The sequence below is a fragment of the Zychaea mexicana genome (assembly GCF_025766255.1).
Source record: "Zychaea mexicana strain RSA 1403 chromosome Unknown BDB00scaffold_153, whole genome shotgun sequence".
In the NCBI taxonomy this organism is placed as follows: Eukaryota; Fungi; Mucoromycota; class Mucoromycetes; order Mucorales; family Lichtheimiaceae; genus Zychaea; species Zychaea mexicana.
The window spans coordinates 55,368-72,383 of NW_026516816.1; the positions used below are offsets into that span (position 1 = coordinate 55,368).

At 41.5% G+C, this 17,016-nt stretch overlaps 8 protein-coding genes across 8 annotated transcripts; 2 read left to right on the top strand and 6 right to left on the bottom strand.

Moving 5' to 3' along the window:
- Positions 1-236: 236 nt before the first annotated feature.
- Positions 237-832, bottom strand: BDB00DRAFT_856113 (uncharacterized protein; the record flags this gene model as incomplete). The annotated part of the gene is made up of 2 exons (XM_053125771.1): positions 523-832; positions 237-436 (listed from the first exon to the last, which is right to left on the bottom strand). Coding segments are annotated over exons 1-2 (286 nt in total), but the record flags the coding sequence as incomplete, so codon positions are not given.
- A 629-nt stretch (positions 833-1,461) lies between these two features.
- On the bottom strand, positions 1,462-2,639 carry BDB00DRAFT_151936 (uncharacterized protein). The gene is made up of 3 exons (XM_053116251.1): positions 2,576-2,639; positions 2,163-2,483; positions 1,462-2,094 (listed from the first exon to the last, which is right to left on the bottom strand). The coding sequence occupies exons 2-3, from the start codon at positions 2,373-2,375 to the stop codon at positions 1,774-1,776; spliced, it is 534 nt and encodes a 177-aa protein (XP_052973373.1). The 5' UTR covers positions 2,376-2,483; positions 2,576-2,639; the 3' UTR covers positions 1,462-1,773.
- Positions 2,640-3,035: 396 nt separating this feature from the next.
- On the bottom strand, positions 3,036-3,372 carry BDB00DRAFT_775103 (uncharacterized protein; the record flags this gene model as incomplete). Its single annotated transcript, XM_053120197.1, has 2 exons — positions 3,036-3,173; positions 3,232-3,372. The coding sequence occupies 2 exons, from the start codon at positions 3,370-3,372 to the stop codon at positions 3,036-3,038; spliced, it is 279 nt and encodes a 92-aa protein (XP_052973374.1).
- A 274-nt stretch (positions 3,373-3,646) lies between these two features.
- On the bottom strand, positions 3,647-4,824 carry BDB00DRAFT_151893 (uncharacterized protein). The gene is made up of 3 exons (XM_053116250.1): positions 4,330-4,824; positions 4,060-4,274; positions 3,647-3,995 (listed from the first exon to the last, which is right to left on the bottom strand). The coding sequence occupies exons 1-3, from the start codon at positions 4,550-4,552 to the stop codon at positions 3,855-3,857; spliced, it is 579 nt and encodes a 192-aa protein (XP_052973375.1). The 5' UTR covers positions 4,553-4,824; the 3' UTR covers positions 3,647-3,854.
- A 2,404-nt stretch (positions 4,825-7,228) lies between these two features.
- BDB00DRAFT_856136 (RNA recognition motif 2-domain-containing protein) lies at positions 7,229-8,024 on the bottom strand. The gene is made up of 4 exons (XM_053125772.1): positions 7,961-8,024; positions 7,757-7,885; positions 7,498-7,619; positions 7,229-7,389 (listed from the first exon to the last, which is right to left on the bottom strand). The coding sequence occupies exons 1-4, from the start codon at positions 7,961-7,963 to the stop codon at positions 7,299-7,301; spliced, it is 345 nt and encodes a 114-aa protein (XP_052973376.1). The 5' UTR covers positions 7,964-8,024; the 3' UTR covers positions 7,229-7,298.
- Positions 8,025-10,956: 2,932 nt separating this feature from the next.
- On the top strand, positions 10,957-11,495 carry BDB00DRAFT_878941 (uncharacterized protein; the record flags this gene model as incomplete). Its single annotated transcript, XM_053127803.1, has 2 exons — positions 10,957-11,346; positions 11,436-11,495. The coding sequence occupies 2 exons, from the start codon at positions 10,957-10,959 to the stop codon at positions 11,493-11,495; spliced, it is 450 nt and encodes a 149-aa protein (XP_052973377.1).
- Positions 11,496-13,158: 1,663 nt separating this feature from the next.
- Positions 13,159-15,206, top strand: BDB00DRAFT_152365 (uncharacterized protein). Its single transcript, XM_053116252.1, has 5 exons — positions 13,159-13,365; positions 13,469-13,713; positions 13,819-14,105; positions 14,228-14,506; positions 14,601-15,206. Exons 1-5 carry the CDS (start codon positions 13,339-13,341, stop codon positions 14,927-14,929), a joined length of 1,167 nt encoding a protein of 388 aa, XP_052973378.1. The 5' UTR covers positions 13,159-13,338; the 3' UTR covers positions 14,930-15,206.
- Positions 15,207-15,821: 615 nt separating this feature from the next.
- On the bottom strand, positions 15,822-16,885 carry BDB00DRAFT_878943 (uncharacterized protein; the record flags this gene model as incomplete). Its single annotated transcript, XM_053127804.1, has 2 exons — positions 15,822-16,342; positions 16,435-16,885. The coding sequence occupies 2 exons, from the start codon at positions 16,883-16,885 to the stop codon at positions 15,822-15,824; spliced, it is 972 nt and encodes a 323-aa protein (XP_052973379.1).
- Positions 16,886-17,016: the final 131 nt, after the last annotated feature.

The window sequence follows — 17,016 nt, forward strand, 5'->3', positions numbered from 1 at the left end:
AAATCCAATGATGCCCCCAAACGGATACAGCTGTACGTACAACGACCAATAAGACACGATGTATGAACCCAATCATAAACACAGTTGAACGCATTCCACGCTTCAGCCGACCAATAAGACGAATCAGAGAAACCAGATAATATAAGGTATATTCAGGTTTTTTAAGGTATATTAAGGTTTTTTCTTTCCTACAGTGTATTTGTATATATTAACATTTGGCGATATTATATGTATAGGTGGCAGCTTTTTATTGATAATTATCAAAGAATATACTGTATTGATTGGCCTTTGCAGATCATATCATGTAAAGGTCGCATTGAATGCTAATTGTTACGATATATGTATGTATCGAGGCATGATACAATAATATTGCTGATTTTTGAATAGCTGCCAGATCATATTTTGCACAACAGGAGCAATTTATAGGAACAGCATCGTCTGCACATAATTGCACCGATGCAATTTATAGGAAGAACATCGTCTGCACGTAATTGCACCGGTGCAATTCATAGGAAGAACATCGTCTGCACATAATTGCACCGGTGCATCATAGGAAGAAGATCTTCTACATGTATTTTCACTGCAGTACATCGATAAACTGTTGCTGATGAAGCTGAAGCAGCTCGTATATGTTGTGTCATATACTTTAGCTACTTTAATAAACGTCGACATGTATAGAGTCCTGACCCCTTTTACTTGTCATCGATTTGCCGTTGGCAAGCTTCAGAGCCCTCTTCTTTGTCATCGAATTTACGGCTGGGCATTTTCACGTTGCTTTGTGGCTTTAAAAGACTGTGAGTAAATTACTTCTAGTATCAATCTAGTAAACGGCCTTCCTACTACATATCAAATGCGAACTGGCATACCATCATCTGTATCAGGAAGAAGCGTTTCACGAAACGAGCGGTTTATGAAAACAAATCAAAAAAACCATCGACAAAAGTGTCTTTTTGGAGACGATAACAGCTGAATATGGTGGTATCATCGTATTCGTCTCATCGTCTTCTATATGCTTGGATGAAACATGAAAATCTGTCAGAAATGTTTTTGTCGAAACAGACCGTTTTTGATCAAAAGGACAGGCTAACTAACCCCTTTGCTTTACTGCAAAAATCACACCGTTTTCCATATCCACCTCTCGTCTTTTAATATTGTTTCATCCACGTAAACAAATCGTACAGCCCATCAACTAAATATCAATCGACTCCTTGAGCACTGCTTTACAACATATTTAAAGCTCATGGGAATCGATGATATTTTTATGCTGAGGTGCTGGAGGTGGTAGTGCGATGCGCAGTAGGTGTTAACGTGGATAAAGGTAACACAATACTTCCTTTTTGGCAAAAGATTTGACCATACTAGGCAGCGACATGAAGTATAAAGAACCTTGTTGGACTATATGTTTTGACCCAATGCCTATAGCTAGTAGGCTATCTGTGTCATACACTGTTATGGAATTTTACTTTCAAATTTGCTCAAGATAGTTACAGTAAGTTTTATGTCGATGTCGAAAACAAAGGTTCACAGATTCGATCTTTTGAGAGTTCTGTTTTCTACCAATGTTTCAGGTTTGTTACTATGGTTGTCTTCCCGTGATGAAGAAAAATGCACGCTTTTGAATAACGAGCTGCTACCACTTTTAAGCTGATTTACACTCTGTCTGTGCACTATCCAACTATCCGAGACGCAAGTATGAGCAATAGCGGTAAATATATTTGAATATTGTATCTATGGATGTAAAGGATCAAGTATTTGTATGAAGTTTTGTTCTTTTCAATTAATTAATGTTTTCAATCCAGTTTTCGAATTGAACTGGGCTGCCGGTTCTTCGTCGTCAACTTCATCAGTTTGTTCGTCATCTTCTTCCTGATTGCTAATGGTGGTTGATACAGATCGTAGCCCTGCTGCAATTTTAGTAAGACGAGTTTTCTGCTCTTCGTACCAACGCTTAGCCCCCACGAGCTTCTGCTTGCAAACACCGATTGTCCCAAGGTCTTCGTCCGAAATATTAACCCCAACCTCGGGATCCTTGGCAGCAGCTGTGAGGTTGTTAACGACGTCGTTTCCATATCTCAGCACCGAAATTGCTTCGTCCTATAATATGTGTTTATATCTGTAATGAGAGCGAATCCAAAAAGAACCTAATATAATACTGTGCAGACCTTCAACATATGCGACTCTTCTTTAGCTCTCAGATAGCCATGTAAAGCATCGTAAGGTAGCCCATCACCTATGGTATTAAGAAGATTGGCATGCTTTCTGAACTGGCTGTTTTTCGCCAATATACTAGAAACACTGTACTCAAATGGGCTCAAGCCTGAAAAACATTTATTGCGGTTTGTGAGAAAAAAACAGTAGAAAAATATGTAGAGCATGTCTTTTACCTATCACCGAATGTTTTCTAGCGACGTTATTATAACTATCCGAGCATTTTTGGACGGGCTGGATCTTTTTGGCCTGAAAGATTTGAGTACGGTTGTGACCTTTGTAGAGATGTATTATCTATTTAGTGAGTAACTAGGCATATAGTTTAGGAAAGGAAGAAAAGAAAAGAACAGGAAATATGTATCCTTACCGTTGCCTTGCTTCTTGAATGCTCGATCAATGATGTCATAGATTGAAACGGCTACACGAAGAATTTCATATGCATTGCTAACTTTTTTTTTGGTTCGTCCACTTTCTGTGATGGGATCAGATTTTGCAAGTGCTATGCGTTCGTTCCATTTTTGTAAAAAAAACTTCTAGCTTATCCAAATAGTTGGCATCACGAAGGGCTTTTTCGGCGTCGTTTAGCAATCGAAGGGCGCGCGCATGTTTCCGTTGGATTGTAAAACCTTAAATATTTGCGTTAATATATAGTGCCATCCTCTTTTAAGGCTTTAGCAATTATATATAATGATTTTATGTACCAATGTTGTCAATTTTTCTTTTGCGAAAAACTCGAGCGCAATAGTAAAGGCGAGTCGCCTGTTGAGAGACGACATAGTACGTGTGATGGATACAAAACCGTTGAGGTATGACCACATTCGCTCTAGTCACTCGCCATCGATCATGCCAAAGCCTTTTACCAAACGAGGATGAAATTGAATTTGGCAAGCAACATTGTGTCCGGTAATATGAAAGATACCGACCGCAATGGGAACATCTTCGATGTCCTTCAACTCTGGTGTTTTCTAGAAAATTATGTTAGGATGTGGACACCGTGCACATGAGGTAAGTTATAAGTAGTACCTTTAAAGCAGTTCGTAGCTTACAACCAACATCGTACATAATACGAATGTTGTTTCCGTACAGTTCGTTGTATGTCACTTTTTTCAAGACACTAAGAACATAGGTATAACTAAACGTACACAGAGTGAGTACTTTATACATGACCAGACAATAAAGAGGAACAGCAAGCTAAATACCGTTCGCCTTTGCTACGCATATCGACTATAGCAATCGGATAGCCGTGGCGACCACAGGTACACGCAAAAGCACCGGTTTAATCAAGACCCTTGGTCGATCCGTCTTGCTTTTCAAGCGCGCCAAAAGAGGCACAGCCATCTTTAGCCTTATACATGTAATCAATATAACTGTATTAGATACTGTTACATGACTCTCAGAATATATATCTTACCGATTCATTATAAGGGATGAGCGTTTCATCGTTAACCCAGAGCATGTTCACTTCTTCTTCATCTTTAAACTTTACACCCTGGACATCCTTTACGTGACGAAAGCGCCGTAGCTGGAAGCTTCCGTCTAGTGCTATAGTCTTTTCGTGCTCCTACCATAGATTTAACCATGACAACCATAAAAATATGTAGGCATACTTTTGTATATCTTAATTTTAAATCAAAAAAATTGAATCACTACAGTACCACGTATCTGCAACCTGGGCAGACATTGTTCTCTACACCGAACTCTTTCCTCAACTGCTTTTTCAAGCTTAGAAGTATTCTGCCAAAGATAGGCAGCGCATCGTTCAAGCGAGACTTGAGAGAAGCAGGAACCTAAAAAAACAAAAAGTACATTTAAAAGGTCGCTAGATGAAAGATTGCCCAGAAAAAGTAATACCTCTTGCTCAAAATCTGCTTGTAGCCATTTTGCAATATTGTGCACAGAGACGCGGCAAATGTAATGCAAATTGTGATTTGTCTGCATCGACTTGATATGCACTGCATGGCCGGGGGCTTTTGGCGTCAGAGGAACCTTATGACTGCGCATTAGCACCAAAGGCAAACCGTAGTCAGGGCACGACTTGCAGTATTCGATGTCAAACTGTCGAATACCTAGAAAAAACAAGGGTATTATTTACTTATAAAGTATCCCAAAACCTATACTTACCGCACTTAAAAGATACAGGCGACAGCCTTGTGGGCTTTTTTATCAGCAGCGCAACCGCAAATCTTATGGATGGCAGGCTCGAGTGCCTATGAGACCGGTGCTTGCTTATACCCTTCTTTATAGACTTTGAGCAACGCAGGAAAAAGGTTAGACCAGCGTACTGCACGCTTGGCAGCTGCAGTCTGACATCTTGGCAGATCGTCAACATGGTCCGCTTCATCATCAGTTGACCATCCGTCAGATGGAGAAGAATTAGCTGGCAGTGATGATGCTCGAATTTCGAATGGCGTGGTTATATCACTTGCAGTCGACTTATTGACCGTGCTTGTCAATCTGATAAGCTTCTTCCCTTTATCCGAGAATTGATAGGCTTTTGTTGTTTGTTTACGCTTTTGACGTATATTGGGAGACATGCTTATTTGCGCTGATAATAGGAAATTCAGGCACACTCAGCCACTTTCTGTGTGAGCGGAAAACTCATTAGCCGTACACGCATAATTTGCGGCGCGGATTTGCGGTTTGCAAATTTTGGGTCAGTATTCTTTTCATTGCGGAATCATTGTTCCTAGGACGAAGTTCAGTCGCTCATGTGACAAACTCGTTCCCTTATTTTTACCGCCTACCTAGCCGTTTCAAAAAAATCACGGAAACGGATTTCGGAAATTACTTTCTCCGAACGGTTAATCATGTAACCGAACCAAAATCCGTTTTTTCAGAAAACAATGCTAATCAAGCTCTGATTGATAAATAACTATGAGATTACTACTGCTATGTCCGCACGCACACTATATAAAATGACATGCTATGTACTGTAGCCTTTTCTGTTATATTATCTCAGCTTCTCTACCTGCATTATGTAGAAAAATGGTTTTTTTTCATGGAACCTTCCATCCCTGGACGGTTAGCATCATTCTCTTGCAGTGTCCATGCTGATAAATCCAACCGGTATTTCTCTCATAATAGTCCATTCATCATCTTGCTGACAATAATAAACTTTAGCCAATAGCTTGTGATATTTAAAGTCAATCCACATCAATATACAGTAGATTTTTTCACTGATTGGAGCGAAGATAAGCCTGTAGTATCGTGCTGTAAACCAGGCTGTTGTTATACTACACAGCCACTTAGTGCGTAGTATAGTGTCTCTGGTGGCTGACTTGAAATTCCAAAAAAACTGTGGGGGGAAGGAGTTGGAGCGTGGGCCTTACCAAAGTTGAAACCTCTGTTTGATCTTTAGTCACCATGCTGCAACAAATAGCCACTCCCAGCTATATATACTTACTCCTTGTGGTCGCCTTGCTTTTAGTTCTCAGGATCCAGTCTATAGCACGCCATATTTTAATGTGACATATCAGAACAACCCATCGAGAAACGTGCGGAAAGAAAATCAGTTGCTATACTGGGAATTCTTACGTCTCTTGATAATGCTCAGAGTAGCCATGATTGCCTTCTTGGATCAAATATATACACTTCTCGTTGGCAGGCGTACAAAGAACTATTTAGCCTTAAAAGGAAGAAAAACCACGCTCATTCAGTGTTTTTCTACGTCATATATTCACGTATGTGTGTGTAATTTTTCTAGACTCAAATGGCAGCACAACAGCACTATCACCATCCAGTACCACCTCCAACGCAGCAAGTGCAGCCTATCCCGCCTGCGACCACGACATAACAACCACCACCACCAACCAGGTTTACTTTCATCTACCGCTGGTGTTGACCCTCAGCAATAACCACAACAACAGGCAGCCATCACAGATCCTGCTGCTGCATTAAGCCAGTTGGCGTAGATCTTGCAGAGCCAACAACAGCACCAGCAACATCAACAACTGCCATATTACCCACCGTCTTCGGGTGGATGGAATCCTGACCATACGCCACAGTAATACTGATAAACTGATGAAACAAGACGTAATGTGTTGTTATATATGTGTAGAAATGATATCTTTAACCTTGATGATAAACATGGCATAGAAACGAACAGTGATACTTACGTATATATCTTGTGCTCAGCCGAATTACTCCTGTAGTTAATTACATGTTATGAGACCTCGTCCATAATACAGTTGTCCAGGACCGCTTGTTTCAAGTACGGTGAATTTACACCATCATCATGACGTAGGCGGTTATGGGCTTGTTCATCTATATTTCGGAAGCTAACAGTTTATTAAAATCTTCGACCTCCCCTGACTTGGACTATCTTAAACCTTCGGCATGCGTGCTGTATACGCACAGGCCAACGGTTTATCACACTTAACGTTAAAACTATCCATTTAAGGAAAACAGAAATCGGCAAAGGACGTTCGAAGCGATTCCAACCATGACTACCCACCCATTGCAGCTATTACTCTCAAAAATCATATTCCATAACCGTCTCATGGATTTACGTTTTGGCCACCCAAAAGGCTATGTAAGCCCCCTAAATGTTACAGCCAACCTTGCCTTATATAAGCTTATTTTTACGTGCCACACTGCATGAACAATGGTCTCTTTTTTTCTATTAAAGTAAAAGGATGATTTATTTGTTTGCACGTACAGTAGCTCTTTTATTTTATACAGTGTGACGCTATCCTTCTATCGCTCATGTATTCCGAAATTCTATTTGACGTTGTATCATTTGTCCTTTAGAAAGAAAGCTCTAAGCCAGCTGGATGTACCTGCTACTGTATACATGGAGCTACTAATCCAACTAAATGCTATTCGTACTTTTCAAATTGTATAAGCAAAGGTATAACTGTATTTTTATTGTAATTTTTTAAGTATGAGGAAGCTATTTAGAAATGCATTGGCATTGTGTCGGGTTCGGGGAAGGGCTACATCAAAACAAAGCACCAAAAATGTGTTAGAGCAGAACAACTAACAAAAGCACGTGAAAAAGAAAAAAGGAAACTTGCCTCTTCTTCCCCGATGTGGCGGCCACTCTTTGTCATTGATGTTGTTGCCAATATGTCATTGAGAAATTGAGTACATTAATTTTTGGAAGGTGCAAAAGGAGAGAGAGAGAACAAGCGATGCGATAATACATACCAGCCGAATTTTTCTGCGAATGTTATTACAAAGCTATTTATAGTACACGTACTCATATGTAATTAGTGGGACACTCCACTTGACAATGGGAGCAACGGTAATGTCAGCAGCAGCAGTGAAAAAATATAATGAAGCACTTACCCAACGTCGGAAAAGTTGACAAACGCGTATCCAACGTTGCGATTGCGCCTTGAGTCGAAACTCAGAAATAAAAAATCGTATGTTCCGCTGTGCGTGGCGTCAAGGTCCTCCTTCAGCATTTGCTAATCAAAGCATGAGATAGAATAAGAGAGAAAGGTCCGTTAGGGATTTGTCGAAGATTAAGCATAGTATGTAAGCACAGAAGATGGAGATGGATTGCAGTGACAATGAGAGGTTTGTTGGTGGGGACGAAACCTACCTGGGTAAAATTGCGTGGTATGTTACGTATCAGCAACGTCGTACGCGTATCCCCTCCTAATGTTGGAATTTGGGAGCAAAGTACGCAAAGACAGTCGGTCCAGAGAGAGCAAGAGCAAGAGAGACAGAGCTATCAAAAAAAAAAAAAGAAGAGGCTCGAGCGTGAGTAACCAATAGCACAGTCATCATCATCTTTGACACACACCATGTACACTCTTGCTTCTCTCCTCCTTTAAAGCAGTAACCGGGCGAGGCCGAGGAGGAGACGGCTATAGAAATGAAAGAAAGCAAGAGATTTGATCGTGAGTCGTCGTGATACTTCTTGACAGACATGCACACTACCACACGCACGGCCATGCGATGGATCCCGTTTCCCAAGAGTTATACGTACAGTTGGTGACGAGGAGGAGAAGGAGAAAGAGAAGGAGAAAGAAGCGGAAGAGAAGAGGCCAAAGAACTATGGATGGGTGGGTACGCGTACCTTTTTATATAAGATTCGTTGTGAATAATTGGAACAATCGATTAGATTCTTTGGCAATTGCGTGATTTGTCTGTTGTCCAATAGCCAAACGAGCGCATAGGCGATGAGGTCAACATTAAGAAAGAGCACAATGCATGTTTCAGTCAACAGTGCGGCAGAAAAACGATCGTTTTTCATTGACCATTCTACATTATTAGCTATAGTGTCGTCGTTTATTATTCGAGGATTGTATCAATATTGGCATCATTCTATAGCCACGGCTCTGCTCTACATGAATCTTTCTTTGCTGAATGACGAACATAGTCAGTTTATATGAAAAGGAAGGAAGAAGAGGTCACTGTCGCAACTGACACGAACCAACTGCATGCTTCAGATTCGATTGTTGGAGAAACAAGTTTTAGACACGGTGGAAGGGGAACCTGGCATCGTCTTTTTAAGACTAGGCAATTTCCAAAGCAATATTCCGCCGCAATTATCGTCGTAACTGTACATGATATTAGTATCATGTTAAAGCTAAAGACCTGCCCTTTCTTTTGATAACGTATTGCTAATGTGTCATGAATGGATAAAGAATGAAGGGGGAAGGAGTAAAGAGTTTGTACAGGACTCGTGGGAAGGCAAGTTCCCGATGCATGAATTTTCTGCAATTGCTTCCGCTGCACACAAGTACGGGAAAACATTGACGCGTTTGTTGTATAGAAAATGATCGTGCTATTTTGTGCGTTGTAGCATGCAAGCCAAAATTAATGAGAGTGTTATCCTCCCAGTAAGGAGGATAAAGGTACCCGACGAAGGGTTATGGTGTCGCATCAAAAGTTGAGAGGCTAAATCAATATGAAGTCACTGCGCTCAATTTAATAGTAACACTGCTCAAAAGAAAGAGTATGTAGCAATTTGAGGTATACTACGCTAATATTTCCCTGGGACAAAAAGACTTTATATAAGCTTAGTTGTATGTCATGGTTGTTGAGGGACCAACCCTAAGCTCCTGCCTCTCAATGTGACATTTGATTATATAGACGTGGAATATCATGCGTAAAAAAGGTACATCTCGGATTTTGCGTATGACTATTGCAATTGCGTTACCGTCGACAGTGACGATAATGAAGTCCACCAAGTTATCGCTGAAAGATCAATTCTCTGACGCGTTCGTTCTGTGTGATTAGTTTTAAAGTTATAAAAGCTAGTTGATGTGGACGTTTTTCCTAAGTACAGCAAGTTGGCATTTTTAATTTTCAAACCCATACTATGTATTTCGTCTTATCCATGTTATTCCATCTATTTGCATCATGGCTCTTCCGCACAAAAATCACACCCGGCAGGGTACAAGCCCTGCCTCACCCCAATCGCCCCCAAAACCGCAAAAACTCGACGTTCCTCGACTTTCATACGCCAAAGTCGTTCAGAAACATCGACAGTCGCTCATGCGACAAGAATCAGAGACTAGAGAATTGCTTGACGATAAAAACAACACCCGCACTACTCGGGTTATCCATTCCAACATCTGGCGTGTTGGTGGATCACCCGCCTCAGCAGACAGTGTCTACTTCGACGTTAGTAGCCGTACCGAACCAATCCCGCGTATTCTTGCCACCATCAACCAGCAGTTCCCCGAGAATTGTGGTGCGCAATCAATCCAAGAAGGCCCTCGCGTTATCATCGAGCTCTACTCTGAGGACCCGGAAGTGATTCAAGCTGCCTTAACCCAAGGACTTCACTTTAAAGACGGCGTTATCATTCTCGCCTGCAACACTCTATCAGGAGATGCCCAGATCAAGAAAGTGCGCCTATCCCATCTCCCCTACAGGAACCACACTGCATTAGTCGCGGGCATTATCAACAGCCTCAGCGTATACGGCAAGGTATTAGACTGCGGCATCTATTGAGACGCCGTGTCCGGCATGTACTTAGGCAATGGCTTCGCGGTGCTGGACCGCCAACCTATACGAGATGAGCAACCTTACTATGACCTCGCACACCGTGTTCAATGGGAAACAACTGAAGACTGCTTCTACGCCACCTGGGCCTCCATTGTTGTCCACATATTGTTTTCCTTTTTCTCTACTCGTCTTTTAATTCACACACCTATAAGTTTGACCACTTTGAATCATCACTCTTAAATATGAAATAAAGGTCAATTTCTGTGAAACGGGTCAATACGATGTGCGGCGAAAGGAAAACTTGCTTGTCGCTAGAAAATGTAACAGTACTGAACAGTCAGCAACAACTAGAAGCAGAAAGCCGTCTTTCGCAGCTGAAAAGTACGAATACAGACTTGATGACGAAAAAGAACGAAACACAGAAGGCTTCTATGAATTTGTGGTCGAAGATTAAGAAGTTAAAGAAAAATCAGAAGGCCAGTGGTGACGACGTGGTCAAAACTATATTCAAGAACCTATTTCTCACGAAAACATGAGCCCTTGTAACGGTGTCGGCCCAGATACTTACAATCGGGAACGTGAATGAGTATTATAGACAGTGTGAATCAATAGAAACAAGATGAGACTCGAATATATCAAAGGATAAAACGATGGGGATCCATATAACATTAGAATCCCGTCTTTATATATACGTTGAGTAATAAGGGGGCTAGCTAACGTTTAGGTATTGTTCTACATCATGCTTCTCTAGAGTACCCCACGCCTATTACTTTTTATTCAACCATGCGGTTGATCGCAAGTTATCCTATCGTCTGAACCATGTGCTGTCGGCTGTCAACCATGCAGGTTGGATATCGTTTTAACGGTATGCACCGTTTACATCTACAACAGTTCAAAAGCGTTCCAACGTTAGCAGATCAACACTGCATTGATTTCCCGCAGTGCACGGACCTCAAACCTTTGCATGAGCAAGCATCCTTATTCGCCTACGACATCAAGCTTGCGGGCACAGATTACGGCACTTGCACAATGTCGCGCACAGTGAAAGTAGGTGTAGATTATGTCAAGGCTCTCATCAACGTGGACAAGGCAAACGAGCTTGGCGTCATTCCAAATCAAGAGACATTGGCCGCGTTGCCTGTCGTCCTGCCAAAAGCCTTCAACATTCATGCGGCGGAATTATGCAAGAGATCGTTTGAAACTGAGAGGTGCAGACGTCCTAAGCTTAAGGTAAATCAACATATCTTGCATATAATTGTTATTACTATCAATATTAAGATTTAAGTAATGTGGGCTTTAACGTACCTCTTGTGTTACAGCCTATCGACGTTGTTGTATCCAACATGATCAATAACACATATTATTTGACCCGTCATTAACGATTGCTGTTATTTCCCTCATAACCACACTTATGCGGACATTTCCTCATCCATACACATCTTGGTTAAACACGGATTAACTATGCTCAGGAAGAAGTTGTCATTATACAAACGGATCACGCAATTCACATTGGCTACTATCTGAAGTACTTACCCGGATGTATCATTTACTAACGCATCACATATTACTTGATCCTCTATAATTGATTTATTACATCAATCCATCTGTTCAATACGGATCATAATGCTTCAAAATGACTGGTGCCCCAGCTATTATGCTGGCAGTGTGGCACTCGCGGCAGAGATCAGCAATCGGCTTGCTGTGTTGTTGCTTCCGGTCAAGCTGAATCAGTTTATGACCATCAAATAAGCCCTTTCCATTGAACATTTATCCTTGCACATTTTAATGTTGTGAAGACAAAATAAAACGTGTTTCTCTTTTTTAGGTCTTTGCGAATCAAAGACCATTCACCATAGGCGATGTGTAAGAATGTGTGTCTACGTAGTTTTTTGGACATTTTTTGCACACAGCTTTGTGTAGGATATGTATCCTTTTGCACACTCATTGCACACAATTGTGCTGGTTTCGTACGTTTTTACACACACCTTCAACGTCTGACAGAGTAACACTAGCGTTTCATTGGGTAGATATAACAGCATTTCTCCAAAAACAGGCTTCTCACTGGACGAGCCGTACAACGACAGAAAGTAACTCTCGATTATCATTGGACCAAACATACTATTCAATTGCTTTTTTATAGATATAGGATATAGTGTTTTAAACTTTTTTTTAGGACAACAAAAATCTGTTATGAGAATATTCATAGGGAAACAAATAATATAAGAACGATGGCGATGCAAAGACTATGACGGAAGAAGAGAGGAACAAAATTGTGTAGTAGTACAGACTTTATCGTAATTAAAAAGAAGTTTAGCGGATAGACGACCTTGTTATTATAGGAATTGTTTATTTTAGCGATACGAGCAGAAAACACGCAAAAGCAGATCACGATAACAATACTTACACCAAAATAATTTATTCTTGTTAGTTTTGCGTGGTCTGCGCCGTCCTTCGTTCTCAGTGTCATGAGCCACTATTCAATGAAGAATCATTAAGAACGAAGAACGAAGTTATGAATACGTTTAAGGTAACTTGAAAAGTACATACATACACTGCCTACCTGAAGCTGTTCTTCTTTGTCTCTCTGCTGTTGGTCTCGGTTGCTGCTTTTCCTCATCATCCGTATGGTGGTATCAAAGCAGAGACGTCATGGATAATTAGATAACCGAATTAACATGTGCTATTGCTAGCTGCTATATCCGGTCATCCAAGAGCATGCATTAAAGTGTTATGCTTTTCAATTTAAAGTGTTATATTTAATGCGACATCGGAGCATATCTCATTTACACCAGTTGATGATAATAAACATGCGACGAAAGACAAAAAGCACCGGATATTAACAGACAAGCTACAGATTGACTTTTCATAAAGTATCAGTATACGACCACGCTTACCAAGCTGTTGCTGTTGTTGCGATATATGGCATACACTGTCACTCGCAATGGTCGTTAAAAAGTACCACACATTTTGTTTTCGTATGCACGCTTTTTGAAAATATACAAGATAATGCATTGTATGAAACGTAATACATATCGCTCCGAACAATAATTGACTCTAAAGACAAACCGAGGCACATGCCCCACCATGCACATGTGCGGACTTCAAGCCGTTCTCGAGTGCACACGCGCCTCACTTTTCTTTTTTTTCTCTCCTCTTTTTATTTGACTTGTTCTTTTCTCCTTCTCTCATTCATTTGGCACACATTTAAAGAAAAAGTCAGAGATGGGTGCTTTATTTTCAAAGCAAAAGGTATGCTATAGTGGAAAAAGTTACCCCGAGATTACGGGCCCAGGTAATATATACAAGACTGTCATTCAGGTCATAACACTACCTTCTTTTTATGAAAATATAGACCGACCCAAATGATTATGAAAAGATCCTCTCCGAACTCGACGAAAGCATTCAAAAGGCTGAAGTGAGACTTTCGGAAATCAAGATTCGAGAACGTCGAACGGGTCTTTTATGGATAATATACGGTACAATTGCTTGGGCAGCCTTCTTGTTGTACAGTTTTATCGTACTTCACGGAGAAGGTGACGAACATGAATGGAACACACTTGCAGTGACTTTGTTACCTGTTCTCGTGATTCCACTAGGGTAGGTTCTAGGAAGAAAACCCAATAACCAAACTCTCCACGTATACCATATACACGTAACCCTGTATACTGACAAACGAAGTGCTCGGATTATGTAAATAATAAGAATCTACTACACGCGTCGATTATTGAAATGGTTCTATACCCGAAAACAAACAAACGAAGAAGCCAACCTGGCCGCTCTACGCGCACAACAAAAACTCAAGGTTGAAGAGCTGAAAAAGAAGACATCCTACTACACGACAAAGTCATTATTGGAAAGATACGATTTGGCTGCTGCACAGAGGAGGAAACAAGAACAGCAGGCTCAACAACGGGCCATGGCAACCGGTGCTACCCCACGTCAACAACAACCAGGTGCACAGCAACAGCAGCTGAGACAACGAAGTGGAGGTTAGCAGGGGGGGGTTAGTGGATTAGGAACAGAGTGGATACTTCATTGTGGAAAAATCCGTGTCGAATGGAAAGGTGAAAGGACGGTGACAGAATAATATGCTGAAACATTGATTCTCCAGGACCAGGTCCATCACCACAGGGACAGGGCATGGTCCAACCGCAACAAGGTGGTGGCCCTGCTGCCGCCGCTGCTGCTACTGCAGGCACCAGAGGACTCGCGCCAGTACATTTACAAGCAAGGACACCTGTTCCCCAGCAGCCAAAAGAACGTCAATGGTACGACAAGCTGGTCGATGCTTTGGTAGGAGAAGAAGGACCCGAAACAAAGTATGCCTTAATATGTCGTCATTGCTTTACACATAATGGATTGGTGCTGCCTCAAGAAATCGACCTCATACGTAAGTCTTAATTCTCCAAATACACAGTGACAACCTGTGAGAGTAAAAGGAAAAGAGAGTGCTTATATGCATAACTGGTTTGATAACTCGCTAGAATATACCTGCCCAAATTGCAAACAATTCAATCCCGCACGAAAGTTAGCAAACGTCCCCGCATCACCAACGCCACCTCCGCCACAACAGCAATCATCGCCATCGCCATCATCATCTACCAACGAAATTCACAAAGAACAGCATCTATCACCCATCACTGGAGAGAACGGATCGAACCACAACCATCATCATGAACAGCACCCGTCACCCAGACCTGAACCTGAATTGGAACCATACAAAGTCTCAGATGAAGAAGATGAAGCTGAGGATGGCGATAACAAAAAGAGCGTTCCCAACACTACGAATGCTGAGGGTATCAAGGCTTCATGAATGAATGAATGAATCGACGGTCATATCTCACTTATTCTTTGTCTAATTCTACTACTTTAGCTCATATTTTTCTCCTCTTTCCATCATTTATTTTCGCTATTCTTTGTGGCATTCATTACATGCATGCATCATTATCTTTTATTATCTAACGCATATTGCTTGTCGGGACATATGCATTCTTTGCTGGGCATTACGGAAGCACACATACATTAAAAAAGACCAAGGAAGAATGGAGAGAAAAAGCGGCCATTGCCTATCTATGCACACACACACATAAACATATACGTGTACCGTGGGTATTTAAGCAACCCAAAAAAATAATAGAAAGTTTGCTATGCAAAATGGTGTGATTTTTTTTCTCAGAATAAGATTCATTATCTGATCGACAAAAAACTGAACCGCTGGGACCACATACAGGTATCGGTTAAAAGACATGTCCTTGGCTTCTTCAGCTTTTCTTCTGTTTAATCATTGATTATACAAACGATATAGCAGAGTACAATTAATATACAATCCGATGGAAACAGCTTTAATTACATATTTTACAATTTTTTCACACTTTGAATGTATCAGATGTCGAATATGAACAATGTTTAAATAGTGCAAGTGTATATAAGAAATTTGTTGTTGGTTGTAGGACAGGAAGAGTTTGGACTTGAGGGTGGGAAAAGGACAGAGAGAGAGAGAAAGAGAGGGGAGGAAAGCGTAAAGATAAAGGCGTAGAGTTAGATGGAAGAGGGAAGCTACCGAGGAGGTAAGGAGTCATTGTATACGAAAAATAAAGGAAGAGCAATGTGGGAGGTGTACACAGGTGTGCATGATGGATGATGGATGGGCGATGATGTATATCAGATGCATATATATAAAAACCAAGCTTCTTCTTGTTAGGTTTCTACTTGGTGTATTGTTTCCTGTCTATCATGGCGATCGGTCGCTGTCGTCTTGTACGTTGTCTATGTTGCTGTATGGACATGGTCCGTTTTCTTGCTTCAGCCGCAGTAGCCGCATGAACAATCGGCCGGTTTGCGCCGCGTCTTCTACCGTTCTCCTCTTCCACTTGTAGTACTTGATCCTCTTCCTCCTCCTGCTGCTGCTGCTGCTGTTGATAATCCTGTACCTTCCAAGTATCCAACTGATGTTGTCGCTGCTGTAACTTGTCTTGCATTGCTGTCAAGTAATCAACCACTTCATCGCTGTCGGGCATATGGAAAATAGGCATGGATTGGTCCATATGGATCGCTTCAATGTCGTCGTATGCCGAATGCCCATCCTCAAAGCTTAACGTCACCACTGTTTCTCCTTCTTCGTCCTCGTTCTGCTGGCCAATTGCTTCGCTGCCGGTGGTATCCTGAGGCAATCGTGGAGGTTCAAATGGCCTAAGGTTCATCATGTAATGTGTCACAGCTTCGTCTTCTGTTCGCAAGGATAAAAGAATGTTTCTTTTAGCACATACGTGTATATATACACACAGCAAACAATGGATTCAATAACAGCCCGTCACATACCTGCATTCAGTGCTGCTTCAGCATCACCATCTTTTGGTTGTTCTATGCCCAACATTTTTTGTATTTGATTAGGGCCACGATGCCGGGCTGTTGACGTTGCTGTAAAGAATGGTCGCTCTTCATCGGATGACAAGCCCAACAAAGGTCGATGTAACGAAAAAAAGGCATTATGTGCAAATTCAGCTTCGGGCATGTTGACCACAGGCATAAATGATAAACGCTCTTGAGCAGTCGCTTTCGTCTGTTGCTGTGAAGGGACACTCTGACCGTTGTTATCATTGTTGCTATTACTGCTACTGCTGCTACTGCTGCTTCCACTGCTGTTACGATCATTATCACGATACGATGACGAATAAAGGCGGGTCTGTGTTGTTAGTCGAGTCGCACTCGTAGTGACGCTAGTAGTGGTTCTTCGCCCTGGGATACGACGACAAAGCTGTCTTGATATCATGATGTATACTTGTGTGGTGTTGTATGATAAGAGAAGAAAGAGAGAATCTGGGCACGATTTCAAATTGTAGGCGTGACTCACACGTCGTCGTAACCCCGCAAACATTTTAGTATGACGCATTGGGGTGCTCA